Source organism: Accipiter gentilis, chromosome 15 (assembly GCF_929443795.1).
Source record: "Accipiter gentilis chromosome 15, bAccGen1.1, whole genome shotgun sequence".
Taxonomy (NCBI): domain Eukaryota; kingdom Metazoa; phylum Chordata; class Aves; order Accipitriformes; family Accipitridae; genus Astur; species Astur gentilis.
The window spans coordinates 28,739,732-28,762,692 of NC_064894.1; the positions used below are offsets into that span (position 1 = coordinate 28,739,732).

Consider the following 22,961-nt stretch of genomic DNA (forward strand, 5'->3'; position numbering starts at 1 on the left):
CGCTGGCAAAAGTAGTGAAGAGTTAAATCCACCTGTATATGGCACAAATCATCGTTTTATGTGAATCTGTATAGAATATTAAAATCAATGTATGAGAAAGCTTCACTTTCAGGTTTGAATATTGCTTAACAGGTGGTCACAGTTTTTTGCCTTATGGTGGCTTATGTTGGTTAACAGTCTTTATTTACTGTCTGGGCAGGAAGATTCACACTCAGCCATTTACATTACCAAAGCATGAGAAAGCAGACACTGATGAAGTGACAATAAGATCCCAAATCTTTCTCTGTTGAGAGAAGCATTAAGGAATTGCTAGGAAACAGAGGAGTTTTAAATCTGAATAGATCACCAGAAGACCCTTCCATATGAAGGGAATAAAGGGGTCTTCAACCTGGGGTCCCCTTCTGTGACAAATCTGGATGGGGAAAGATTTTCATGAGAAGTCCAGTCACCAGGACACAGACTATTAAGCATCTGTCAGCTAATTAAAAGAACTCTGTAGTGGAAGAGACACTATAAAAGCTCAATGCTAGGTAAGCACTGACTTGCTCATCTCCATCCTGCATATTTATGCCTTTATAGGTCCTTACATCCTAACCAGTCTGTTTTGGAATTGTTTCTGTGCTGATTTAGCTGAAATAGTTCTTCAAGAAAACTGATGAATATGAGGGTACTCCATCCTTAGAGATGTGATGGATTTTATAAGTCAAGATGCTGGGACACTGTAAAAGAGTTTGGCTGCCAGTGCATTGACCCACAGTTTCCAAAGGATGGTAGGCTCAAGCTCTACTTAAGCAGCCTGTCTGGTTTGGGAATTGGCAATTCAGGGGCTAAAGAGGGAAAACCAGTTTTCAATTTCTTCTTTAGCTGTATGCAGTCCAACTGGTAACATATTTAAACTCCAAGGATGTGCAGGCACTTTGTGATAATTTTCAGGAAAGCTTCTCCTGAGTTAATATAATTTAGTGTCATTTTAAAGAAGACTGCTTAGGCGTAGCTTTCTACCATTCAAAGTGCTAAACTACCATTCAGGTGCCTATTCAAGTAACTAATGGGAGTTTTGTGTAAGGGATTATGGTGATCCAAACAAATAAATGTATTTTTTTTTCATGATAGTATTTTTAAAAATTAATCTTATAAGGAAAGTGGGCAGAAAATTCAGAGAGGAATAAAATTTACTAATCCTAAAGAATATAAAGGTGCTCCTGTTTATGTGTTACAATGGTCAAAGTCCCATTTCTACAAGGCTCAGAGAGCTGTTTTTAAGGCAAGTCACCAAATAAAACATTCATTAAAAAGCAATAGCTTTTAGCAATAACAGTTTGGTTATTAGGGAAAAATTACAGAGCATGTGTGAGGAAACATTTTTTATCACTAATATTTTCTAGTTTGAATCAAATTTCTTCACCTAGAGGCTCTCCTAATAGAATTAAACAATCCAACAAAGCACAAAAATTCAGGCAATCATAGCATTAGAAACAACTAATTAGTAAGCAATTATAAGTAAGAGGAAAGTATTAACAATTGCACTAATTTCTTTCTGATTGCTTCTCAGGAATGCACATACTGTGTTTTGGTTCAGCAATCAAAACTGAACCACACAAGAACAAGGAAAAATTGTTCCAATGACTGGGGAGCTGAAGTTTTTTTCACTTACTGAAGGGCAAGTAAGAGAAGCGGGTATTTTCCCCCTTGCTCTGCTTCTTTCCCTATCAAACAATTTGGGATCTTTCCCTTAATATTTCAGTAAAATTACAGAATGACAAACTGACTAGAGAAAGCACAGGGGCAGATGGGGAAGGGAAGTGGTGTGGAGTCCTTGCTCAGTATCACAAATTTTTGCCTTCACGCTTTCTAACACAAGTATCTAAGTCCTTGTGCTTAGTGGCACTGCGTAACTGACATTTAAGTAAATCCCATTTCTCTGAAGAGCAAAGCTGAATGCTGAGGGCCTATGCAGGAGACCAAATACTGTTTTCCTAAACTCACAACACGGTCCATGTTTGGATACCGGCTATTCAAAACAACATGGTTTGCTTCAAAAACTAGATTTATCTTTTTTTGATAAATCCTTTCACCTCCTTTCTTATTACGGAGCATGCTGTACAGCCACACTACTGTCATTCTCAGGAAGTACAATGCTTAATGGGAAGGAGCAGGGGGAAAAGAAGAGGAGAAAATGTTTATATGTCCATTACACATAAGCAAGAAATATCACTACCACTTCAAATCAATTCTACATATTTAAAAACATCCCCTTAAAATGACATTTTTCTAGCATTGTATAGACAATGTGTAGATAGAGAAAAAAAGAAATTGTCCCATGAGGACATTTCTTTTGCATCTTATTTTGAGTCTTGAATAAGGAAAGAAAATGAAGAATGGTTGGAAAGTAGCTCTCAAAGCTACTTTCAAAGTGTCTGCGATACAATGCAATTAATTGCTCATCCTTGCAAAGACCATCCAAGTTTTCATATCGCTTTTAGCAGGGGGTCTGTCAGAGAATAAGTTATTAAATACAAAAGTACTAAAGTTGTTTGAGTACCAGAGTTAAATACTAGCAACAGCATTGTTATTACAGGCACGAGAACTCTGATCACACATTCTCCTTGATGGCTCTTTTTCAAGCATTGTGGGACTGCAAGGTCTGGAGAAGGTGAAATTGTTATACTTCAAAAGAATAAACACTCCTTCTCCCCAAAATTGTGCTCAACAGTGAGCAAAAAACACCCAGAAGACTGTTCCACTTCTTATGAGTGTCTGTGGTCCCAACTCCCTCAGGAAATCTGCTAAATACGCAAAAGAAACCAGCCTTTATTGGTGTTACAATCAGTGGGACAAAACCAGTATCAGTACAAAGTCAGAAGTACATGTCTCTAATAACATTTTCTTGGTATAAAACATGTTGTAAATGTATCAAATCAATAGCACTAGAAGGTCACTCTGGTCATATTTAATGTCATTAGAGGCAAAAAATATCACCACAGTAAAAATATATATAAGATCCTAAGACCAGAACTGGTTAAAACCAGTTATGATTTGTTACTTATCAAAGTCAGTGCTCTTTTTGAAACATAACACCAAAGGTCAATGAATGAGATCTTTATTCTAACAAAACCCTTTTACTGCAATAAAAGGTAAAATTTATTATTTCTATCTTTTAGCTTGAATGTGATAGATGACACCTAACAACCATTTAAGGGAGCAAATAATTCTGTATTTTGCTACCTGGCTCTTGCCTTGTCTAGTAAGAAGACTTAATGGATAGATAAAATGTATGTTTAGGGAAAAGTGTTATATTCCATGTTATGGTCACTGCACACAAACAACATAACTCTCACATAAATGTGTGAATATCCCCAAAGTGACGTTCCCCCCAAATTCATTAAAAAATTCTTTTTGTTAGACAGTGAAACCATACAAGATGTAACAGTGTGACACGTGGTAACACAGACACTTCCAGCAGAGCAGAGCAATGATCAGAGTACACAGTCTTTACAATTTTGCTAGCATTGAGCTTTCAAAGGAGTCTGGTACTGGCGTTATGTGTTTTCTTAGTGAAACATAGGAGCAAAAGAATGAAACACTCAAGAAATTATATTTAAGAGGGATCAAAAATTAATGCAGGCCTGATCCAAAGCCTATTAAAATCTGTTGGATTTTTTCACAGTCTGCAGTGGCAATTCCATGAGACTACAGTGGTATTTGGTGGGCAGCAAAGTCGAATTGCTCGATAAACAATGACGGTGCTGTGATAGAATGCACTGTGTGCTCATCGTGTACCCTAGGCATGGTGACGTGACATGGTCTCTGTCGACTCATTCCTATGGCCAGCATGTTCAACTAATGTAATTACAACATATTACATTAAATCATTGTTTCTAGTGAACTGTCAGTCAGTAAAAGATTGGTTTAAACTTTACATACAAACTCATTTATGCACACAAAAAATGTATAAAACCAAAGAAGGTAAAACCAATCAGGGATCTTTTTATGTTAACAAGAATGGATACCAAAAAACTGGAAGTTAATACCAGGTATTTATTCAGCTGTGAAGGCCTGGGATGGAGAGAGGAGGGGAGGAGAACGGGAGGGAGGAGAAGAGAGGGGAGAAAAGAAGAACAGCGAAGATAAGGCAGTTAAGCCACTAATGAAAGTGAAGCTGGTGTTTGAATGATTCTAACTGAAATCTTTATTAAATAAAGGGTTTTTTTTTTTGGTTGCGTGTAGCATTATGTGTAGATATTTATCTTCCTCGGTGAGAACTTTTCTGCTGGGAGCAGCAGCACTCCTTTATGACAACAAAAAGTCAGGAAAAAGACAGTGCTTGAACTATGCTGCTGATAAACTCCGGTAGGCGCAAATTCATCCTGCTTGACATCAGTCATTAGAGGCACTACCTTCTGGATTTAGCTCTAGCCACAAGACGTAATGCTGGAGGCAATTCAGATTTCAAAGGGATGAGTAACCCATTGGAGGAGGTCCTCTCTCATTGGCCTTGGAACTTGTGCAAAAATGCTCTTATTTAGGTGTTTATGATTAGGAGGATCGGATCTATGCCTGTGTGCTACTTAGAATGAAAGATGAAGCTACATTAGAATGTCTTTCTCACCCTGAATTTGCACAGTTTTAGGAACAAGGAAAACCAGAAAGAAACCGTAGGAGCTCTATAGGCTGGCTTCTTTAAAATATTTCACAGCATCTGCTGCCAGTTCTGGTCTCACTAATTAAGAATTTCATCAGATAATTATGATTTGTCCACTGGATTTTACTATACTGATGTTAACCTGGAAACATGAACTCACTCCAACATCAGGATACCTGTTTTTCAGCTGATAAATGTTTGAAAACAAAATCTATGTTGATAAAATGTAAGACAGTTGCTCTGTCCTCAAAGCAATGTCCCCATTAGAAGAGAAGGAATATTACATTAGAGGAATTACTTTCCTAAAGTTCAAGAGGGATTTGAAGAAATGGCCATTTATCTGAAGAATTACATTTTGTATAGGACTTTAATTTCATGAGCTATGTCATGGAAATACATGATATGTACTTCTCTTCTCTTGCAGTGTGATTTAAGAAGATATACGAGTCAAACTAAAGGGCAAAACAAACAACAATGAGAAGCATTAGGATTCTAGATATTGATATTTCATTTGTGGCAAAATCATTCAGAAACTTATACTGAGGGTTTTTTTTGGTTTTTTTTTTTTTTTTTTTCATTTGACTTGGCACAAATTTAGTATATATTTATAAATGCTTGGAGCCACTTAGTTTAATTTTAGCAGAATGTTTTGACCCAGTTAAGAGGAAGGGAATGAAATCATTGTCCAACAAGCATAAATGACATTACTAATTGGATTAATTTTGGAAACTTAGGCAAATCAGATTCTCATTACTGGATCTAAACCAGCATGCTAAATATTTTTTTCATAGTCTTTTTTTCCATTGGCTGCAACCCTCATATGTTGTTTAGTTAGAATAATTTATCCCTACATTTATAGAAAATATAGATGTTTCTCTAATTTGCTAGGCAAATCATTTTTAGGCTTAACATGAGAAGTAATCAATTAATGAATTAATTGTAAAAAACCCCAACTTTTGACTAACTTGTCTGTTGTCAACTTTTGCTCATCCTTCAACTCTTTTTTTTCTTTTGCCAAAGATATTTCTTTATTTCTGAGATCTCTATATGGACTCAGTTTTTCCTTAGTGTATTCCCTGGTAGAATTTTGCTTGTTCCCTTGTGGTGTAAACAACCATTCCAAGCTCAGAGGGCACATTATCAAGTGTAATGGGAGAGGTTTAATAATGTTTGTGCACCAAAATTTAGAGTGGACTTCATACACCTTGAACAAGATTTAGGTCGAATGACAGAACCTACATTTGAAGTGATGTTCACAAACCAACTCTCCAATGACAACAGGAAATATCCTGCAAAACTCTCCTGATATTAAACTTAGTGCTGTAGATGTGCATGAGCCACAAGAGCTAGCTGCATGCATTATTAGATGTGCCTGATATTATAAGAATTAGCCTAGAATTATTTCTAAATTTTACCCAGTAACCATTTTGAAGTAATTTACATAAAGAGATTTCTGAAGCAGAGACAGACCTTTATATCAAATAGATAAATCTTGTCTATTAATCTCCAGTATCAATGACTTTTGTATTAATGGGTCTAGAATTGTGTAAATTCAAGAGGAACAGGCAGTTGAAGTTCCACCCATGTTATTCTGTAACTCAGTAGCCCTAGTACTCTCCTGGGAAGTGGAAAGTATAAAGTTGAGTGTCTCCAGGTGAAAAGGGCTCTGAAAGAGTGTCAGCTAAATCCCTGGAAGAGTACACAATAGCTATACAGGTATAGAGAAAATATCACTGTTACCACCATTTTAAAAGCAAAGTAATTATGGCTGCATTTTGTCAAGGGCCTGATGTTGCTGTTGGGTTAGTGGTACTCAAAGCATGTCTGGTAGACAGGAATTGTTAATCAAGTTTCTGGATCCTAATAAAGTTTTTGAAGGAACCGGACACTAGGCCAGCAGTTTTCCCTCTTTCAAAAACAGGGATGTAGGGGCCAAAAAATTCTGTGCTTGCATGGGAGGGTGCCTTATAGATGTAGAAATCTTCGGCTTTATGGAACCTCTTTGACAGACTCTTTGAGACATTAAAATCTTCTAAAATAAGGTTTTGGGTCTGACAAACAGTGGGTTTCACTGTTGATTGGCAAGGACTCTCTGCTCATTAATCTTCAGGATTTATCTCATATGGATGTTAAATGAGAGTCTGTCAATGGGGTCTGTAAAGTATATTCATGGTTGTGGTACAGCTGAGATTTGCAATCATAAGAAAAGGTTCTCAGTAATTTGAAGACTGAGCTAGTAAAGTTCAAGTGCTATTAACATGTAGCTAGTAGGAATTGAACTGAGTCAACCCTTCTTTTGTCACTGTGTTGGTAACTGTGAAAACTTAATGATTGTTTATTGGGGAGGTGGACTTTAAACTGAGTCCAAATACTTCTCATCATAATGCAAAGCCGATTGAGAATCAATCCCAGTAATTGCTAATTGTAAACAAATCTTGACAACAAATAAGCTCAAGATAAGGTAATGGAATTACCAAATATAGCCAAAGGTAAAAAAGGAGATTAGTTTAGAGCTAGGGATAGATGTCCTCCTGTAGAAGACACAGCAGGAACCCAAAGTGCTTCTAGATTCTCCCCAAGAAGTTCTTTGTTTCAAAAGACAAAACTTACCCTTTGGGCATTTAAATAGAATGTCTGTAATTCATAACTTAGCTTACAATGTCACTATGGTGAGAGGCTATCTATAAGCTTATAGTTAACATAAAATCTGATGTATTGTTCTCATTTGTGGTGTGTATTTACAGATTTAAAGTTTCAAAACTTATTGCAATCTATAGGAAGTTTTCCAGTGACATTTAATCAGCTTCAGACCAGACCATAAAGCTTTCATTTTACCTAGCTACTACAATATGGCTGATATTTCCCCCTTATATGCCTTTTCTATGTAGGAACAATCAGGAAGATTAATTCACGTTAACTTTCAAAATGGATGAATTAGGCCATATAAAAGCGTTGCATGGGCACTCATTCAGAATTAAAGCAGCCTCAGTGAAATTTTCATCAATTCAATTTCAACATAGGTTAAACTAGATTAAATCAAGGACATCTTAGTTCTTAATAAGTGACCACTCAAGCATTTAGCACTATTTAACTGAGCGCTTTAAACATACCCTTCTTGTTAATGCACAGTATTCCTCCATGTCCCCGCTTAGACAAGCCTGCTGAGATTTAGTCTCCAAGTATTTCTTTAAAAGTCAACTTCAGAACAGTGGAATGACTATCAGCAAGTTGCTGGAAAGCCCGCATGTGCAGTCTTGGTCCTTACAGTACTAACAGATGTGAAATATTGAGATGCTCACGGGTATCCACAGAACGGAGGCTGTTCTACATGGACTCTCCTGCAAGCAGCCTTAACGCCTGGCTCATCCTGCTCTCATGCTGAGCGCTTGTACTGCAGAGTGATGAGCACCCTAGAAAATCTTACTGAATGAGAATATTCTGTATAGATGCAGGTCTTGTAAATGAATGAGCCCAGATCTTATATAAAACATTCGGAAACTTCTCAGAGTGCCAGTTCCTTCTATTATTTTCCAGCCAATGGCACACTTTCTTGTGTCCAGAAAATACAACATTAATATTAGTGATTTATTGCTGAATTCTGGTGAGAAAAAAAATGATGAATCACTAATATAAATTATTTCGAGGTTGCTATTACTGTTTTCATTATTACTTTCAGAGGCACAGCTGTTACAGTTAATGGTCCCTTCCCTGATCTATATTTCTATTTTGGGAAAGGACACCACATCTTTTCTCCTCAACATTTCTCTTCAGCCTCTTTGATCTAGTTGCATTCAGATGGTCAGCTTTGGGACTATGAGTTTATACAGCTGAAGTTCTGGAAGAAACTGCTGGCAGAATACCAGAACCATCACACCTCTGAGATACACAGCCTGTCTGGGTGGCAAGGAGAGTAGAAAATCTAGTATGTGCTGTTCATCACCTATCTGTAGATGAGAGCTACCTGTCCTGCGGTGATGAAGTTCTTGTCTTCTCTTTTGAATATTGTGCTTTATTTTAAAAGTAGTTCAATGCTTCTATTTTATAGAACAGTACCAATACGTTTGTGCTCAATGAAATTGCCCCAAACTGCAACTTCAGAATAATGAAAAAGATCGTATTTTCCTCCAAAGTCTTCAAATGCTTCAGAACCAAGGAAAAAATAAAGTGGTCTCATTCTCTTTCAAAATAATGATCCATGGAAAAAATCTTACACATTGCACTGCTGACAAGTTTATGTTCCCTTAGCACTGAGGAAACATCCTTGATGTTCTCTCAAATGGCTCTTACATCAAATCTCACATTAAATAGAACTTTCTGTTTTTGCAGATTCGGAAATCATCTTTGCATTGGAAAATATATTACAGGAAGCCAGCAAGTGCAAAGCAATAAAACAACCTTACAGTAATAAACCAATCACCACGTGCTAATACAGACATGTAATGAATTCATCCACTGGAGTTGCTGAGGTTTTCATGTGGTGATCACTATGTGCCATTGCATATCTTTTACTGATAATATGATGAAATGATTCCTCTTTATGCTAGAAAACATCTGAGTAACTGTATTGCTCTCTGTCACTGCAGAAGCAGAGGAAAAATCTAGTTGAGATTTTTTTTTATTTTAAGTGCTAACACAGTATGTTCATATAAATGGTGTTCCAACTCTGCTTAGAGATAATTTTAGTTTTCCCAGAGGTACAACTTTGACTAGACAGTAAGTATAGAAGTTCTCATGTCCAAGAAAGTTTTAAGCCTCTAATAATATGTGAGGGTAGATGCATGAATTACATAAGTCTATTTACAACACATCTATTTACATGGAAGTTAGAATGACTAGTTTGATTTCTCTTGACCTTGAGAATAATCCACACACTTCTCTAACTTAACAAATTTATATAGGATGAGTATCAATCTCATTATTTCCCACTTTTCATGCTCTTCCATAGCAGCCTCTCTTTATTTCTGCCACATTTGCACATCTGTGGGCTTAGATAACAGCACAGTAAAAACACCAACCTCTTCAACTAACTGTATGACAAACACAACACACAGTTTCCTGAGTTTTCAGCCACGATGACAGTTACAAGGTAATTGCAATAAACATAATAAACTTTTGATTAATTTATGTTTTCATACTCTCGTATAAGCCTTGAAACAAACTAGGACTTATATAAAAGTATACAGCTGTTCATATAAAGGGTAGGGTAGGTAGTCTTCACCACAGAGTTGAATTTGTACGCTTCTCAAATTTTACTTCAAGAGTTGAAAAATCTGCTTCTGTGTGCTTGCAAGTATGTTTATTATAAGATAGAAAGAAAAAAATGGAGTCCCAAGAATTCCCCCCCTTTTTTTTTGTGTGGGTAGGTTTGAGTCTGGGTACAGGTGTTAATTTTGACATTTAGGACAGGTGAAAGGACGTGAAAAAATTCTAAGTAATTGTTTGCAGCTCTACAAGGGAGTGAAATTTAGTGTCTACTGCACATAACACCATTGTTTATGAAAGATACAGTACTGCTTAAAATTCTGTTTAAATGTGGAGCATTCTAAAATGGAAGATATATACAGCTTTATAAGTTGCTTATTTTTCTTTATCTGATTGCTTTTTAATATCAGGGAAAGCTTGAAGGACTGATCAAAATCTAAGAACACGTGAATATTCAGCTTTTGAAAGCTGAAAGAAGATTTACTATTTGAATTTTTAGATTAGCTCAGAATGTGTAAATCCTTTTCTACTTCCATTTATCAGCAAAAAGTATTAGTATTCAGCGCACTGGGGAAGATGCACTGGCTTCATCTGCAGACAGAACGGGCAACAGCTATCAAGTTCTGACTCAAGGGCACACGACCTAGGATTTGGTCTCAATTTTTAAATTCTCAGTTTGAGCAAATACCAAAGAACAACATTCATAAAGAGAAATCACTTTGATGTTCTTCTGGAAACCTTTCATCTGTTGTCTGAAAACTAACTTGTTCTTTTCAGTGGACAAAGAATATTTGAAAACACTTACATAGTAAGTTCTGTTAGCAAAGCCAGTTACGAAGAACTGTATGCACAGAGCTGCTTATGATCTGGTGAGCATCCACTGAAGAATAATTGCACAATGATAATGTGCAATTAAATTAACCAATCATAACAATTACTGTAAATGAAAGTCACAGGAACACAGTCTTTGAATGATGTAAACTTTGCAGGAATGTGATGTGCAGGAGAAAGTCCACTGGCAGACAAGACAACTGTTAGTACATTCCTGTTTTACACTGAATTTGGAATTTTGCTGCATAAGATAATACTTTTTTCTCCTGGCAAAATCTTTGGTCTATGTGAATTCTATATTAATAAAATAGTAATAACTTTTGTTAACAAAGAGTCTACCTTCTGTATCTATCAGTTAACAGCATCACTAAGAGGAATTAAAGTCTGTATCTGAATCTACAACTCTATATTCCTGATTAAAAAAAAAGAAAAAGCTAAACCATCCTTTTGTGTAAATGTAGTATCCCTTACGCAACAAAGTCTTGTGAGCCATGTGTGCAAATATTTTCATACAAATACACATGCTAACATTTGGATGTTTGATCTTAGTATTTCATTTACATTTTCTCTTCCTTGATGTCAGATTGTTCTGTGCTGCTTTTATACTTAACTACCTTTTTTATTATTATTCAAATATTTTATGTTTATACATATGGATAAATAGATATTTCTAAATATATATATACATATAACTATACGTATATTACACATTTTATATCATGTGTAGGGGACTGTAAAGCATACTTCTAGTAAAAAAGGTAAAAATAATTCACATAGAACAAAACAGTCTGGGTGATTAGAAGTGAAATTCTTTGCTTAGTAGTTTAAGAGTTGCACTGGGAGGATCCACATTAATCTTTAGTTCATATTTTCTGTGCAAACCAGTTACACCTCACAGGTGAGAGTAAGGACTTCAGTCTTTGTCTGTCATGAATCAGTGCAGTTCGACTGAGGTCACAGGGATTAATTTATAGTACTCAAGAATCTGCAACATATTTTTGTTTTTACTTTAAACTAGGAAAAACAGAGCTAACCGATAATGCAATGCAGGGAGATTTCCTCCTAAGATGCCCTAGCTTTACTCACCTTTTTTTGTGGGGGTTTGGGGTGCAGGGCACACTGTGATAGGAGATGATATTTATTAATGTTGGAGAAAAACTGAACATGCTTCACCTCATGTGGTTTTGTTATGGAGCAGATTTTCTATGAGCAGCATATGTTTGTTTTAAATAATGCACTGCCAAATTATTTACAGGCTACTTGGTTTATAAAGTAATTAGCTGAATATATGTTTAAAAGTTTAGGAAGGTGGTAAATCAATACCATTTGGGCAAATTATTCTCCACAGAAACAATATTTATGGATTTGATTTATTTGGCCTGCCTCACATCTTGTCCCCTAGGCTTGAATGAGAGATGTGAAAAGATTGCAGGTGTGATCTCCTTTACAAAAAACCCCCGCCACGACCAAAAAATGAAAAACAAAAAGGAAAGTTTTGGAAAGGAAAAGGAAGTTCCTTTACAATAAAGGAGAATCATGTACCTGATGTCAGGTTGTGATGTCGTGGAGCTTCTTTTACTGGCGGGACTCCTAAAGAACAAAACATAGATGATAAATTAATCTTCAGTTTCAGGCCAGAATATTTAAATAAATTTCAATAAAAAACATGCTAGTTTCTTGGAATCAACTCATAGATAGGAATCTCTATAAACTAGATTGTTTTTTTAAGTGCGACTTTCCTAGTAAATTATTTAAACATAGAAATTTTATGTCTTGTAAAACCATAGAAGCAAACTGCTTCTAGATACTAGTTAGAGCAAACTTGCACTACTACAACTAACTAACTGTTATCCTTTGAGGTTCCAGGACTTCAATATACAACATTTGTATGCAAGTCACTGTCATTAACCAATGTAGAGAAGACATAAATGTCTTAGACCTCTAACTTAATAAATCAGTGTAACTTAGTATTATTAATTATCTTCAGAGGTATAGCAGAAACCATTTCTCTCTCTGCATATTACTGTAGGGAAACAATCAGGGCAGTGCTGGGTGCAGCAGGTTAGCCAGAATATAGGTGACCACAAAGTCTGTCTTATGTATAAAAAGCACTTCTTGTTCTCAGCGTAGTTATTCTACAGGGTGAAGCTGGTGATCTAAAGCATCACGCAAACGGTGGAGGTGAACTTTGCACAACCCACTAGGGAGTGTAACAGCAGAGTAAGTGGGGACCACTAATCCTACTAGCCAGGGGGGGTCACGGGCAGGGCACCGCTGCAGCCACTTCGGGTGTGCTGATGGGATCCTTAATACTCACATGCAAAGAAGCCATCAGACATTCAATTACCGGGGATTTATGCACAATTTCATCATTTTGGCTTACTTGCACATATTTAGACAGACTAACAAAGCTCCTCTTTCCAATCCCATGAAAAACCCCTAACATTTGCGTTTTCATTGCTGTTTGCAGAGATTTTCATCCCTTTATTACCTTTGTTTTTTTCATCTTTTAGACGTTTCTTCTCAGCTGGTTTTTCTGGCAAGAAAAAAGTAGCACAGTTGGTAAATTGGCTGCTGGATAGATTATTACCTAGTGTTTTCAAGTAAAATTCTTTGAAAATTAACACAGATCTTTTAGGGTTTGTTTCAAATAGCAATACATGCAAAATTGTAATCCTTTACTATTTTTATTGTGATCATCTTCTACATGTATACACACACACAGAGTAAATTCCTACCTTCTTTTTCCTTAGCTGTCTTTGTTTTTTTCGTGGCTAGAAAGATTTGCAAGGAAACAACATTAAGTGACAGGCATCAGAAATACAGGGCTCTTACAATAAGTACATTGCACAAAGCTGATCTCCCTAGTAATTTCCCTGGAATAATAACTGTGGTAAATGTGTCTCACGGCATGTATACAGCATATCTAATATTACAACCGTGGCTGCTACCCTTGGTGGCAGTAGCAGTTCTGGGCTTTCTGAACAGTCATTGGAAATTTTTTGAATATTGCTGGTTGCAGAGTAGTTCGGAAACTCCTGATAAAGGTTTTAGGCACCAGACTTCTGTAATTCCCTACCTACTGCCAGAATTCCCTAATTATTGGCAGCCAAAATGCATCAGGGAAGGATCCTTCTGCCTATTGCCTGCTTCTACTCGATGATCTTGAAGGTCTTTTCCAACCTAAATGATCCTATGATTCTATGATTCTTGCCCACTTTCCCAGAGCAATTTCAATTGTTTGAAACACGTAAACGAACAAAAACCCACAACCAGGATATAGAGCTAGATGGGCCTTTCGAACCACCAGACGTGACCATTCTGAAGTCCTGCAGCAGTAGATTCTGATTTATTTTTCTCTAATTGTACGTTCACTTAAAACATGTGCTCTTTTCTTTTCAGCATCCTTTTCCCCAGCCCGCAAACACAGACATTTGGTCCGTGACTCCATTCAACAAGGCAGATTAAAATTAAGTCAGGTGTATTGCTTCAGGCGTCTGAGCCCATTTCAGTATTCCCTGTTGTCTGCAGCGGAAAGCTGGCAGGCTGCCTTCGAATTGTTCGTTTTCACATCATATTGTCTAACCAGTTGTAATAACGCTTTGTTCAATGTCTTCTGGTGCGTGTGTTATCTGATTAACACTAGCTCGCTCAGTGCTGATCACCTGTGTCTAGCTCACCAAAATGTGCCGCAGAAGATGAACAGTGAAAATAACATTATCAGCCCATCAGAATAGTCTTTGGTAGAGAACTGCGTAGCTGCAATGCTGTCAGTTTACCAGTGCTCGTTTACATTAGTGTTGTTGATGAACAATATATATTGATCAACACTGGTATGTTCATTAATTCTTTCCATAAGACATACCAGAGAAATGTAACATTTACCTGCTGTTGGTATTTCACCTGTTGGCTCTCCAGGAAAATAATCAGAAATGAAGAAGAAGGGAGGAAGGAAAAGAATATGAGGTACAGTGCCATGTTTTTTCAGGGCAAGTAACCATTTAAATAGTTCTCCTTTTCATCTGCAACTTTTCTGCAGGGTATTAATTTGCAAAGAAATGTGCCTTAACAATGGGCGTGTACACAGAATTTCACACTGAAAGCCGAGTCTCACTCTTTGAAGTACTATAATCCAGCATGCAATGGTTCCTGCAAATGCAAACACTGTGCCAATCAAAGCTTTCCAGCAAGCAAATATTTAAATAGAGTTATTTTAAAATGTGCATTCAAGGTTATAGCTGACTATGCTGTTTTCCAAAAAATGTATTCAGTTTAATTGTTACCTCTCTTTTCTCATCATCCACACATCCCAACCAAAGACTGATGCTGACCTTGAATAGCTGGCGTTCACCCCTGCATTACTGTTTCTTCTGCATTGTCAGTTTGCCTTGCCTTTTAAGAGTAAAAGCTCTTGAGAGCTGGAAAATTTTTTACTACACCTTTGCACAGCACCTGGCACAAAAGAAGCATATATTCCCATGCTGCTATAATACCCACAATAATTAATGAAAATTGATCAATTCAATGGGATAGAAATTCCCTGGTGTAAACCATCATGACTTTTTTTAAATCAAAGGAATGAATTAAATTATGATTTAGAATCCAGGATTTTTTTACCCATCACTACTTCATTAGTCCCAGTTTTATTCTGGAACACAATTTTAAGGAAAGAGAATAACCTTACTAGCCAAGCAAATCCTTTATTCCTTGAACCTAGAGCTGGATATAAAATGAATATGCTGACAAAATATTTCAGGGTCACCTTTGATTGAATTATCTCTGTATTTTCTTCATGCTGAGTTTTGGCCTCAGATGCAGATGAGGTTCTACAGCTTATACCAAGGTGAAAATGTTTCAGTCAATGCTTTTTCAACAGGAAGACTGAGGAATTGAGCATGATTTTCACTAACACACCCCAGGAAACTTTCATTCAGGTCTTTTTTTCATAAGGGGACTCATAAATGTCAGTGCTCAATACTTAGGCATCACAGGCATTCAGCAAAGGCCAGTTTTGCTGCCAGTAAATGCTAACATGCTTAAGTCCTTTAATATTTACATTTCTGCTTGTGGTCATGCTCATAGTTGCTGAAAGCTGATACGTTACTGCGTTGTGACCCATGGATTAATACCTGTTCTCATTTTTAGAAGGAAAAAAAAAAGAAATTGTCTGCGGCACTAAATCTAGGAAAGGGGTTCGTGCTCTCACTCCTTCCCTGGGGGGCTATCTGACTGAGGGAGCTGGACTGGCCCTGTGAAATGCATATATCCTAATTTAGGATTAATGACTGACTCCCTTAGCGAGGTACTGGAAGACTGTTGACCTGAAGGGTAGTTAGTTTGACCCTCTGATGTGTGAAACTTAAGTGTCATTTTCTCCTCTCAATGCATCAACAAACTTCTACTTACTCTGAGGGTTTTGGGAAACAATTTACCCCTATCATGGGACTTTCATTATAGAACTAAATGGGAATAGAGTTTGGCCAATGCTTCTTGCATGAGTAAGATATGCCAGCAGTTTTGACCTCTGTTCAAGGTAACCTCTCAAAATTTGAGAGTCTTTAGTCAGTATGCAGGGAGTAAATTCCGAGTTTCATTACATGTTCAAATTTGATATTGGATTAACTGCTGTCAAAGACCCTCCTGCATGCTAAAACAGAAATAGAGAAAATAAGATAGTTTACCAATTGCTTTTATAATTGCATGGTAATTCACATAGCAGGTTACTATAAAAATGTATTTGTTGTTAATTTGAAGACGTTTCAAACTCAACCTTGTATTTCTATTTACAACCTATCATTCACTTAATGATACAATCTCTCTACTGATTTAAACCCCCAGAATAGAGGTATAGAATTATTTTACATTCCTACTAGACCTGAACTCCAAAATCAGTCAATATTTTGTGTGCACAGCTACATCTCATACTGAATTGCATGATAGCTATGTCCATGTTATGGCAAGTATACTGTACACCTGGCTGAGAAATATATGAAGCAAAGCTATATAGAGCTCTAGAAATAAAGAAGGCAGTGATCCAACTAAGTGTTCTTCTTTGAATGGAAAAAAGTAATTTAAAATAGACAGCTTTGGTGCTTAAAATCTTGAACCAGATCTATTCAAGGATGGTTTGCTCAAAATAAGCAGTGTAAACTAAGGGTGGTTAGTTCAAAATAGGCAATGTAAACAGAATTACTTTTGTGTAAGATCATAGGTCTGCTTGTTACTGTTTTGTGGGTTTTTTTTGTTGTTGTTGGGTTGTTTTTTTCTTCTTTTCTTTTTCTAAAGGCACTGTTAACCTTTATAATCGTTTCAGGCAGCAGGATATAAGCTCAAGAATATGGTACAAACATCCCTCTGCAAAGGTCAAGGGAAAATACCTTGGCTGTTCCTTATATTCACTATATGCCAGGGTAATAAAGCTCTTGATAAAAAAGCATTGTAGACAGTGATTTTGGGTTGAAATGATCCTCACTGCAGAAAGCATGAGGAATTAGCCACTTAAACCTCTGATGTTTCTCTAATAGTAGAGAGTGCCATCAGTGGGTGTCTCAGATAAATCAGTGCAGAAGATATAAAATGTCAGTTAACAGATCCAGTGAATACAAGACTAAACAGATATGAATAATGGACTCAAATAGAGGAAAATTTACTTAAAATACTGGCAAAAATGGAAATAAACCCACCAATAGCTTCAGAAGAAGTAATAATTTTGCAGTGATAGCTTGAAAACTGAACACGGGAATTCAGGACTGCAGGAGATCCGTCAGTGTTGGCACATTTCAGATGCTCCGTGTTCCCCCTTATCCCCTAGGAGCTGGGGTTCAGAATAGCACTGTGCCTTCTGACAGGTGTTTAAGGGTGGGTATTCCTCTTCTCTAACTTCAAGCACCTGACACAGGAGACTAAATTTAGGAAGCTTAATGGCATCAGTTTGCCTTGCCTTGTTGTCAGCTTCTGACCTGGAGCAGGAAGAGGTCTGAATCTCCTGGGGCTTGGCCATGGTTTTGGATACTCTTCATAGATTACTTTACATCAGAATAACATGGTGTTTGGTCTTGATGTGCCAGGCACAGTACAAAAAAAGAAAATAGAGATCCCGTGCTAAAGAGGCTACAGCCAATTCATCTGCGAAGGTCCGTACTTGAATGTTTTCACAATTCAAAGCATGCAGCGTAAACGCTGTCCTTCTGATTGTTGTCTAATCGTGATTTGCAGTATGCAATGTATAATGACTTGCCACAATAAGTGTAGATCCCAGTCTTTATCTATTCAGAAGTCTTACTGACCTTAACAAGGACTTTATCTGGTGACTTCAGTGGAAGTCTTTGTTATGCAAGAAATTCCCCTTGAATCCTCCTTAAAACTCATCTAAAATGGAAATACTCCTTTCTCTTCCTAAATTTATTTTTTTTTTTTATTAAGGTAGGAAAAAAAAAATTATTGAAACAAGGCCAAGAATGTGCTTAGTGAAGTAATGAAATAAATCCTTTCCAAGTGGTAGAAGAAGTAATGAAAAGGTTGTCTAATTCAGTTATGCTACATGCCATTTTGTTATTTTTAATAAACAATATATTTGCATAAAGATAAATCATGTGTCTACACTCATCTAAAATCACCAGAGCTTCAATTATGCTACTAGCATAATTTATTTTACTTTTATAAGAAAGAAAAAATTGCAAGAAGAGTTTGACTGTTGTGGTTTCACAGTATTAAATTGTAAATGTACTTAGTTTTGGTGTGTTCAGCTGTTAGAAAGCAGGTGGAGTGCAAGAGTATCTGTAGTAGAAGCAAGAAAATAGCATTATCTAGCATGACAAAATTGCAAAAATGCAAATTGAGACAACATGCATCTGAAAAGAAGGTTTATACTCCATAGGAAACAAGACATGACACGTACTTGCAGTGTTTTTCAGTTTGACTGGGAAGTAAAAAGAGGAAAGAAAAATGGTCAGAACAGTCAGGTGCAGTATAATACTGTTACGGTGGAGAATGGCTTTATTTGTTCTATGTATAAACTGCATATCAAAATATAACTTTTAGTAATCTCACAGTAATTAATAACAATCTAATGATGGATAATAATAATAGGGATGTTCTCTTCTACACGTGATAATTGCTTCGCTAGCGTTAAGGATGAATAACACAGAATTTGAACCCTTCACTTATTTCCTTTCACGGAGAAGCATGGAGGGGACATTTTTTAAACCCATGGTGATTGCTTCACAGTGAAACGGAACCGTGCTGCTTCCTATACCTGCAGTAATTTTGCTCTATCTTGTACAAGCGAGGCTGCATAGGAGCTATGATATGCAGAGACATTTATCATAGATGATGGATAGTGCCAGGTCATGATCTGAATAGTATATCATATAATACCCGTTCTGGATGAAAATTAAACTATTGCTGGTCCTGAGAAGTTGGGTCATACAGGAAGACTGTGAAGTCCAAATAAGTGGCAGCTGCCCACAATTAACTAGCAAATTGAAGCCATTTAAAGCAAGCACTTTCAGAAAACAGTTCAAATTCTTTGCTGGCATAGCTCTGACATCGGTGGAATTACAGAAGCAGAAATTTGACCTTTGATATATATTTAACTTCAGAAAACAACTGGCATTGTGAATATGTGCTGTGCTACCTTAGCTGTGGTATGACATGTCAAGGCCATTTTGTGCAGCAAAATAGATCACAGGGCCATGATTTTGATGTTTGTCATATAAAATTGTATTTTGCAATTTCTTTAAATAACAGTTTCAAAAGCAATGAATACATAAAATACAGGAGTGCTTACCTGGTTTTGCAGGTGGAACACCTTTTTCATGTCTGACTGCTTCATGCTCTAGAAAAAAGAAACAACATAACAAAATTCCGATAATGTTTCTAAGCTACATTTTGTATGCCCTTTTTTTTTTTTTTTTTTTTTTTAACTAAGAAGGATTTCATGTGTATTTTCAGGAATAAACATTCATTTTCTCTTGCATCATGCTGTTATTTTGGAAAAAAAGACACATGGCTAGTTACTAACAGATTATCCACTGAGAGATCTGCTACTAAATAGCGAAGTTCAGTAGTACTGCACATAGCTCCACACATATAGCTACTGTTAATGTTACTAAGAGTTATGCAGGTATCTTAAGGAAGAAATCAGTTAATAGGGGCTCCCTTCCATTTCCAAAATGTAATTTGTATCTACTCTCCATTTTTGTTGTTTGAAAGGATAGTACAGAACAAACTCAGCAACCATTCACTCGACCTTTATGTTGTTGATTCTGACATACTTGAGCTGTATTCCCAAAGTCTCGAACGCATCCTATTCCATATGAATAAATTATATCTAGCTGAGGAAAATTAGAGAACTAGCACTGCTTGGTAGGCAATGCATCCCCTCACCCCCTGCCCTCCTTTCTATTTCATAATTATTACTGGAAAAAATTGAGAATTTTTGTTAGGTTGCTGGAAATGGAAAAGATGAAGCTTTGTTTTAAAACAAGGTCTAGAACTACATAATTTATACAAAAGTCACACCTGCTTAAAAGGAATTGAAAAAAAGCCCACACCACAGATCTCCCAGCATAATAGCAGCTATGCCAAATGCATGCAAATAGGGGCCACAATGCATTTTAGAGCTGAGGAATCAGGGGACAGCTATGCTGGCCTTGTTTCCAGGTGATGTTCCCTACAGCTAAAAAAAATGTGCATCAGTTTCTTTTTGAGCAACAAGGACACAAGGGTGAGCTGTAAAGTGGAAAATGTTGAAAATGTGAGTAGCCGCTGAAAAAAAAAGGGCAATATGCCTCAGCCCTTCTGCTACTTAGATGAATAATTGAACTTCTAGCAACTGTGATATCAGGTGAAGATATATGCCAGGAAATACCGAGATGAAGACATGATAGGGAATTTCAAATGGGAAACAGTTTTATGAGGTGTGAATTAAAACTTATGTCTGTGGGGAGTGATATTTTTCCCATATCTGGGCTCTTTTTGAGCGTGGTAGTATTTGGGGATTTAAATGAGTAGGTTTTTTTACTTTTGCAGTTTTCATTGCATGCTGACCATATGAAACGTATAGCAAGTTAACAAGCAGGCTTTGTGGTAAGTTAATATATGGACTCTTTCTTCAGTTCTTTTTGACTGAGAAAAATTCTAGGCACAGTTATACTAAAATAATATATGATTAGAAAGAAAATGTGATAATGTCTTCCTTTTTTTTTTCTTTAATTCAGCAGGATTATTTATTCAACCTAAGTAATTGTTAACAGCGATTTTTTAAAAGCTTGTCACTCCCATATTATTTTTTTTTGTTGAGAATCTTGATATGGGAAGGATAGAATAAGTTGATGCCTGTACTGAAGCAATTGGTTATGTCAAATGGACTTTTAAATAGCAATGAAAAGACAGTATGTTAAATGAAAGTAATGGAAGGCATGGTGATAAAGACACTCTAATTTTAAACAAAACTAGAAATTGCTAAGGGAGAGTTTCCATATGTTAAAGTCAAAAAAGCCACACATATCCAGCTATTTTACAGGATTTTTTCTGATAAGGTAGGTACCACGTACTTGCTGGTTTTGCCTGGACTACAGAAGACAAAAGAAAGTAAATTGTAATATTTAGATACAAAAAGAAAAGATGTTCTACTTTTTTTTTTTTCTTTTTAACATTCAAATATTTTTATGTCAGTCTGTTCTCACTTGTTCTTAGCTTCCCCCACTGATGTAAAGGTGCACAGCATTCAGGCCCCTAAAATGCAGGTAGGCTTTGACATGTTTAGACCTTTGCAACTCCCGCTAGCTATCAGCTCCTGCTGAAATAATGCAGTATCCTCTCATTTAGCACATTAACACATTTATGTATTCCAGGACCATTTCTCCTTGTGCAACAGTGTAAATCAGAAGTAGCACCAGACCAGTCAACAGGCGATTGGAAATTTTGGGTGGGATTTAACTCATTTGCACCACTGAGAACACATCGGTCTATACTTTTAGTCAGGAGAGCACTAGTCATCTCCAGAGGCTAATTCATATCATTATAAAAGACAGGATGACTTACCCACTGTTTGAAGTTGCCTGTTTCAAGCTCAACAGGTATTGATCTGAAAACTTACAAGTTATTCCTGTAGTGGCTTATGTTAAGTTGGCCAACCTGAAATACTGCATTTTTAGTTTGGTTCCAACAAACAGGAAGAAGACTCAGCAAGGACGTGACTCTAACAGTCTTACAGAAAGTAGTCAAGTCATGATATTTCTGGCAGCTTTGTTTCCAACCACTGCTAAACCACAGTTTGAGCTTTCTGATTTTGCTCACAAACTGAGAGTGAAACTTAAAAAGCAAAATTGTGAATTGAGCTTTGAAAATCCTGTAAATTCAAAGATGTCATTTCTTCCTTCTTCAGACTTGTTTGCCTGTCAGTAATTGCTAACTCATTAAACATCCAGGTTAGAAATATATTGAAGTATTTTGCAGTAATTTCTCCAATTCTATTAACAGAAGCATAATTTATATGGTTTTGAACAAGCTACAGCAGTTTATGATCAGATAAAAACTATCAAAACAGTATTCTTATTGGTTAAACAGAGTGCTGTAAAACATCACTTGATAGTAAAATGATAGATTATCATGAGAGTTCTTACAGAAAGCAATATAAACCCACAAATTATATGAATGTTCACAATTAGAGACAGATCATACTCTTCTGTACAACATCTATTCTGCTACTGCAGAGAAGAAAAGACATACAAAATAAGAATAGAAATGAGGTAGTAACAAGCACCATTTAGCTTAAAAGAAGACAGCATTTTATTTTATTGAAAATATTCTTCATCATCATCGTCATCATCATATCAAATGAAAATCCGATATTGGCATCATTGCCCAAGATTTGGCAATCCTTAATTTTATGTTTGGACCAAGGTGACCCCCAGTAGAAATCAAGAGGTTGATATCTAGAAAAATCCTTCAAAAGAGCTTTGTGTTGACTGTCAATGATGATGAGAATGTTCTAATTCCTTGGGTGACCCTTTAGGGATTCTATAACAGTCAATGTTTTGATTTGAATTTTTTTCTGTCAGCATTATTATTACAAAACCTACAAGGTCTAAATCATAGAAAAGACCCAAAGACTTAGAGATTAGTTCCAGAAATATTTTCCCCATGAGAAAGCCAGTTTAAGACCCATCCAAGTTCCTAATCCAACTGGTGATTCATCCTCCTGCATCTCTCCCTACTTGGGCACTGGTCTCTGTGCTGTAAATTCAGCTGTAATTTCGCTTGAAAGATCTGAGGTTGGAAA

The 22,961-nt window shown here is 36.4% G+C and overlaps 1 protein-coding gene across 1 annotated transcript in view; it reads right to left on the reverse strand.

Moving 5' to 3' along the window:
- The window catches only part of TRDN (triadin), a 236,153-nt gene that overhangs the window by 9,427 nt on the left and 203,765 nt on the right, over positions 1–22,961 (reverse strand). The window contains exons 30-35 of the mRNA XM_049818154.1: positions 19,464–19,511; positions 18,573–18,593; positions 14,561–14,587; positions 13,414–13,449; positions 13,167–13,211; positions 12,218–12,265 (exon numbers count right to left, since the gene is read on the reverse strand). Of these exons, the coding sequence (XP_049674111.1) occupies positions 12,218–12,265; positions 13,167–13,211; positions 13,414–13,449; positions 14,561–14,587; positions 18,573–18,593; positions 19,464–19,511 (225 nt within the window). The remainder of the gene's footprint in view (positions 1–12,217; positions 12,266–13,166; positions 13,212–13,413; positions 13,450–14,560; positions 14,588–18,572; positions 18,594–19,463; positions 19,512–22,961) is intronic.